This window comes from Antrostomus carolinensis, unplaced genomic scaffold (genome assembly GCF_000700745.2).
Source record: "Antrostomus carolinensis isolate BGI_N321 unplaced genomic scaffold, ASM70074v2 scaffold6806, whole genome shotgun sequence".
In the NCBI taxonomy this organism is placed as follows: Eukaryota; Metazoa; Chordata; class Aves; order Caprimulgiformes; family Caprimulgidae; genus Antrostomus; species Antrostomus carolinensis.
The window spans coordinates 9,677-16,594 of NW_010323840.1; the positions used below are offsets into that span (position 1 = coordinate 9,677).

The following is a 6,918-nucleotide window of genomic DNA, read 5'->3' on the forward strand; positions in this document are numbered from 1 at the left end:
AACTAAGTTTAGGTTTTTCTTGATGAGGAACAGTAGTTCAAATTCTAGCTGAAAGTAAAGCCTAGAAGCATGTCTAGCTGTTAGTGATTAACTAGATGTCAGTATTGTGTGGAAGGTAAAATTGAAAAAAAAAAATCAGTATTCCTATTTTCATTTTAAAAACAAAACCACATCATTTCTAATGTAATTGATAGGTGATATAATGCAAATAGAGCCTTTGAAATATCTCTTGCATGATAAAAGGAGTCAGTTTTAATGGAAAAGCTATATGTAACTTGGCATCCTTGAATGAGCTGCAATCATTGCCTGCCCTGACTCAATCATGCCTTTACTGCTGAATTATGGTTACTGAGCTGGTGATTGCTCTCTGTTCAGCATTTGACATATAAAAATGAAGAGTTCACAGCTAGGACCATAATGTGATGTTTTGCTCTCCACAGGCCCACGAGCGATCCGAGAGCTCCGAGGTTGCCTTCGTTACTCAACTTGTGAAGAAGCTGATGATTATCATTGCACGGCCAGCTCGGCTGCTTGAGTGCTTGGTAAGTTTGGTCCTCAGGAGAGTGCCTATATGATCTAAAGAGTCTGGTGTGTGTTTGAGGAGATAAGGAACACGAAGCCTTTGAGAGAGAGCTTTAAATTCTCATGAAAACTCATGATGACAAATAAATCAATATTTTTAAAAAAGAAGCACCGTCTTTTGCACTAATACAGAAGTATCTTTCCAATGGAGTGTCAGCTGCAATAGCAGCTAAATTATATTTTAATGTAAAGTTTATGGCTGAAGGGCCAGATGTAGCTGTTGACATAATTTCATGCTAGTTGATGCCACTTGATTTTCCTTGTGTTGTTTGTGAAGAGTGTGTAAAGGTGTGGTGGGCGTACAGTGCCCAGAGAGCCATGCTAAGAAAGAACTGTCACTAAGGAAGAAGTTCCCTTCCATGATATAAATGGTGTTTGGACTCTTGGTCTCAAAGTCTTACCATAGACCCAGCAATTGCAGAGAAACCTGGTGTCAGAAAAGAAAGGGATAAGCCAGTGAGAATTGGAAGACTGAGTTTGAAATCCTGTTTGGTGCTTTGGAATATATGGAAAAGCAGGTCTCATTGTTTTTTCAACAACTTACTCTGGCTAATAATGTTGGTGTTTTTTTATTTATTTCTAGAAAACGGTGAAAAGTGTTTAGGCTATCCCAGTGAAATAGGCCACTGTGTCCTGAAGTCCTGCTACTCCAAAAATATTTTGTAGGTACAATGGAGAAGCAGCCTGAATGTGCATTCTCACTGTGATGCCACAGCAAGAAGGTTAATATAAACCTTGAATATATATGAAAAGAAGTGATCAAGTCTCTGTTGTACAGAGTGTTGTGGTAGTTGTTGGTTATAGGAATCAGTTCTATGACTACATTTCAAAAGGATGTTGAAAAATTGGTGGGAGTGTAGGGAAGAGTCACAGACAATTGTTGGGAGTGCTGGAGAAGGCGTTATACAAACCTACAGTGGAAACCTATGAAATAGAGGATGAAATTCCCTGGTGTGTCGAAGCACACGGTCTGATGGTTCTTTCTGGACATAAAAATGACAAGGAAGCTACATCTGAGACATTAGAAAAGTTGGCTAAATTAGGAATCTGTGGCTGGATATAGATGTACGCTTAACATTTGAAGCACAGTGAGGGCAGTGTGTCCATGGGCAGCTTTTATCACCGAAGTCACTAGAAGATAAATGAGTTTTGCAGAGCTTTGTTTGACAAAGTAGACAAGAGTTGTCCAACCTTTCCAATAATGCCAGTTTTTGAAAACACCTGCAGAAGTACTGAGAACCAGTAGATCAGCTGTCAGGTGGATTGACTTGCTGTGAGCCCTATCGTGTGAGGAAGGCTGTTGTCAGTGATGAAGAAGTAGGCTGCTCAACAAGCAAGATAGATGCCTACATCTATTCAAGAAGTCTCCACTAGATTACATTGAAAATCCTGGGCACAACTCCATTCAGACGGGGAATTCTTTGGCTTTCAAAACCATTTTTGTGGTTTAGATGAGTTTTGTGACTCCGGTTATATTCCAGCACTTGTTCAATATGGGTGTTTTTGGAAGTGAAGACAATGAAGAAAGGAAAGAAATTTAAGCTTATTGTGTTTGTATTTGCTGAGTTCACCATTGTCATTTAGGCTTGTGTACACTCTACTAGTAACACATCATCTCGGAAAATGTGAAACCTCAGTAAGTTTTGTGAACCCATCTCTCTACCTGCAAGCAGTTCCAAACTCAAGCCAGCTTTTAGTTGCAAATCAGTAGGTCTCCAGGTTCCTCCACTATCTTCTGCACCTGATGTTCTGCAAAGTGAGTGGGAACAGGTGGAAGAACTCCAAAGCATTTAGTGACAACCTTGACAATGAAGTGGCTAGACTTCAAAGTATAAAAATAATATTTGGATCTGTATATTAGTCTTCCCTGTTTTTTTTAATCTGTATTACCTTTCTAACATTTTTTTTCCAAATAAGTGTTTTATTCTGCTGGCATGAAGAATTAAGTATTAATGTTCCTTTTATTCCATAAAAGAAAAAAAATACAGTAATGGATAGTCAACCATTTAAATAGCTTGAGAACTGCATTTCATTTTTAATATAATTTTTTTAAAAATTTAACCTTTAATTTCAATTGTTTGTGAATTTATAAACAGTTTTCCTAAGATTTAATATTGAGGTTAATTTTAGTAACACAGCTCATTCTTATTTCTTCCTTGAAAATGAAATAACTGACCATATACGCCTTGCTTGTCATGACTGTGATTGTTATAATGGGAGTGAAGGCAATTAAGTATTTTAATCTTAAGTTATTTGGCCTCAGTCTTTATATTACCTGTTGGACAGTGAAATGTTTATTTATGGACTGAGTCTCTGAGGCTTCAAGAAAATAATAATGTGTTTTGTGAACCACTGAAGCCATCTTTGGGGAAAAAATATTCTTTTTTCAGATTATTTTTCCATAGTGCTTGCCTCTGCTTAGCAGGGATCATTCTCCTCCATTTAAGTAAAGCTGTATTCAGATGATTAAATTAATCTACTAAAAAGAAGACAGAATTGGAAAGTATTTAATGTCTTAATTTTTTGTATATTTGGATTTTTTGTCACCAGACTTTTTTTCGTCTGTCCTTTGCTCACCAGTAAACAACCTACAAGTTCTATCTTTGAAGAGTCCTTCCTTGACTCCACCTTCCCTTTCACCTTGTTCTCTGTATTATACTGCAGTCTGTTGACCATCTCTCTCCCATGGTCCTCTCTGGCCTGGCTCCTGCTCTCTGCCAATTCTGAGATAGTTGATTAATCCTTTTCCAGGGGAGTTTGGAAGGAACTTTGTTTCTTGCATTGTTGCTGTCTTTGGTATCGAAGCAGCGTTGCTTAGAGCAATCAAGAAAAAGTGTGTCTTTTTTCTGTTTCTCTAACCATTCAAATGTCTTTACATAATCACAATCTGGAATTATTTTTTCTTGTTTGCAGTTCTGTGCTCTTCTCTCTTATGCTGCTGACCATGCTCATGTCAGTTCTTTTCTGAGGCCCTCACAGCTGTGTGCTGTAACTCCTCCCATTTTATTCTCCCATTTCAGTAGAAAAGTTTTGAAGAGTCTTGGCAAAGCTGGTCATTGATGGTGAACGATGAGGTTTGTAGGAGAGAGTTAACTAGTGATCTTGCTTCTAAGCAGTGTGCTCCTGCACCCAGAAGCTTCTCTTTTATTTCCAGCTGTATCTGTTAGTCTAGTAAAGGAGCTCACACCTTCTTAAAACCTTGCCTTAGAGAGCTCTTGCCTTAGAGGTCACGTACACCAAGACTGAGTTGATAGGATGATCCTGTACTGTGTAGTATGAAATACTGCAGTAATATTTCTTATATAGAAAGTGAAATCTTCTCTGCTGATAAAATAGGAATTGGTGTTTTATTAATAATTTAATTAACAATTGCTAAGGTTGGGACAGTTACAAAATTGTGTGGGTGTATGGTTTGATTAGAAGTGACATTGAAAGCAGGAGGGGTTTATATTGGCTTAACTCACCTGTCATACAGAGGTGGCAGAAGGCAGCACCTCAAGTCCTCACCACAGACCTTCCCTGGCACATCTCAATGTGACAGAAGTGGGAGGTGTGTTCCACATCGATGCTTACATTATTGTGACCATATTATCCAATAGTCTGGTTTTGGTTTGTAAAAGTTCCTACAGTCCTTGTCCTGTCTTGATTTGCAGATCTAAGCCAGTGGACATCCGCAGGCTGTAGATGTCTGTCATTTTTGCAGAGCATGGTGGTATGGGTTGACTTGCTTGTTGTTCCTACAAATGTTTCACATCACTACTGAGCCCAGAATTAACTTTGGATGTTTCTGAGGAATCTCCTGTATGGGAGAGAAACCTTTCATATTTGTAAAACGGAATAATTTACCTCTCTTTGTCTCTCTCACTACCTTGCTGTGTAGGAGTTTGATCCTGAAGAGTTCTACCATTTGTTAGAAGCGGCAGAAGGCCATGCCAAGGAAGGGCAAGGAATTAAATGCGACATTCCTCGTTATATCATCAGCCAGTTGGGACTCACCAGGGATCCCCTGGAGGGTGAGAACTCTTGTTTTGTACTCTCCAAAATACTGACAGGATAACCAGATCTCCTGGTCACATCATAGCTGTAGGAGGATTTTATTTTATTGGTTTGATTTCTAGGATGTTTTTCCTTATTTTCCTGTTTGCTGTCAAATTCTGCACTGTCCTTTCCAGTCCCATGTCTCAAAGGAGCATTGCCAGGGTAAGGGCTGCACATCAGCAGTGACAGTTCTTTACTTATGGTGTTAATAATGTCTCCCTGTATTATAGCTGAAACAATGTTAGAAAATGGCTTTGATTAAACTGTTTTCTCTGCTGTTGGACAGTAAAAGTAAATTTACCTGTTATTTTTCTGCTCTGCCTGCCTACTGGTGGCTTGGTTGGATAGCATCCTGTCATCCCACTTTGTCCTCTCTGGGAAAAGTGTATTTGTCGTGATCTTCCATGAGAAACCAGGACTAGTATGAATTTTTAGGTGGAGATGAGATTGTCTGTATTTTTGCATCTTGCATAGCAATGAAACAAAAGAGAATAATGCTTTAGAAGTAAGTGACAGCTTTTCTGATAGGTCCTAGAATTGCATGTGGTAAATTGAATATGCTGTAAAAGGACAGAAGCCCAGAAGATCCTAACTTTGGAATTTGTGAGTTAATATTTCTGCCTGGCAGTTTGCTAGCTGAATCTCTTCCTCTATGACAAGTTTTATGAGCATGCTTGCCTTGCTCAGCAACAATAGAAAGTGTGACAAAGACTGGAGGTTATTGTGGAATATTTCAGCGATTGAACAGTATTTTTTGTTTTCTCAGGAGAGCATAATTTTAGCATAAATTAGTAGTCTGGATAGGACTAGTTTAACTTCTACAGTGTTTACTGGAATGACAGTGACAGGTTGACTTCAAGTGAAGAGCTCTTCGGGAAAATTTCTACCAAAGATTGCTAAATGCAATTTAATAGCATTTGTTGAAATCTGACATTAAAGGGAAATTTCCTTTGATCCTTGTCATGGGAGAGAACCTTTCCATCACTAATTCCCCTTACTAAAGTAAAATTTTCTTTAGAAATGTGTGGAGATGTCAAGGTGCCTTATTTCCTCTCTGTAAGGAGGGCACCCAGAAATGTCGATGATGTCTGTTCAGAGACTAGTAGTTAATGTAGGATTTGGGTTTGCAAAGTTTATAGCATCTCCTAAGACAGCTGAGTAGCCTAAACTAACTGACTTTCTCCCAGTTTGCTACTGCTCAGCGTTTTGCAGAATCAGTGGTTTGAAATGTAATGCTTTTTCTCTTCTGGAGTACAAAGGTGCCACCAGGCTATATGCAGGCATATATGCACAGAATAGGTTTTAATATTAACTAGCTAGCAATTTCCTCAAACATGCATTTATTGCTTTTGCTTATTATAGAAACTGCCTAGAATCTCAGGCTGAAATGAAGACAATTCATTATATTCATCTTTATATAAAATACTGCCTGCAGCTTACAGGATGTTAAAGGTTATCACTGTATAATTGGGGTGACTTTTTACAGAGGGGATAAATGTCCTTCCTCTTCTACAAGCACCTCTTAAAATCCTGTTTGTCTTGTATAAACAAAGAGAATAGGGTTTGATTGAGATCATTAGGAGTAATCTTTCCTCTCTCTTTTCAGAAATGGCCCAGTTGAATAGCTATGACAGCCCAGACACTCCTGAGACAGATGATTCAGTTGAGGTAAAGCAGTAATACTCTCACTGTCTAGCACTTTTTTTTTTTTTTTTTGGAAAGAAGTAGTCTACAGTAAAGAATTAATTATAATGCAGAGTAATTTTAATTTTAAAAAGAAAAGTGCTGACATTTAAAAGCACGTGTTAAAACTAGAGTATACACTCATAAAAATGTGGAAATCTCTGTACTGTGGTGCTGAAATACTTAAAAGTTGCAACCAGGCGTGATTATAGTCAAGATTTGTTGATGTTTTAGAGTTTTAAACAAAAATAATTTGGAGATATTCTTTATATCTGCATTTGTAAAATGTGATGAGTATTGAAGAGAGTTGACTTTAGTCCTGGACCATTGGAAAAATTTAATTCTATAACTTGCTAGGTTTCAAAGATCCTTAGTTGTTTATTTTATTGTGGGTTGTTTTTTTTTTTTTTTAATGTAGTACTGGGGAAAGGCCTGAATCTTGTAGTCCACTGACTTTTTGTGATAATATTTGTGGAGGGAATCTGGAAGAGTCCTAGGAATACAGTCATCCTAAAGCTGAGAACTCCAGAGGTTTAGAAATTAATTGATTGAGTTTGGGTGAATGCTGCTTAAAGAAGAAAAGGACAACAAAGTGACATATAGAATGAAGTCATT

General features: G+C 37.8%; 1 protein-coding gene across 1 annotated transcript in view; it reads left to right on the top strand.

Annotated features, from left to right (window-relative positions):
- The window catches only part of LOC104527084 (microtubule-associated serine/threonine-protein kinase 2), a gene marked incomplete at its 5' end in the record, with an annotated part of 38,522 nt that overhangs the window by 7,225 nt on the left and 24,379 nt on the right, over positions 1–6,918 (top strand). Inside the window, 4 exons of the mRNA XM_010170703.1 lie at positions 441–542; positions 4,463–4,595; positions 4,741–4,782; positions 6,227–6,288. Of these exons, the coding sequence (XP_010169005.1) occupies positions 441–542; positions 4,463–4,595; positions 4,741–4,782; positions 6,227–6,288 (339 nt within the window). The remainder of the gene's footprint in view (positions 1–440; positions 543–4,462; positions 4,596–4,740; positions 4,783–6,226; positions 6,289–6,918) is intronic.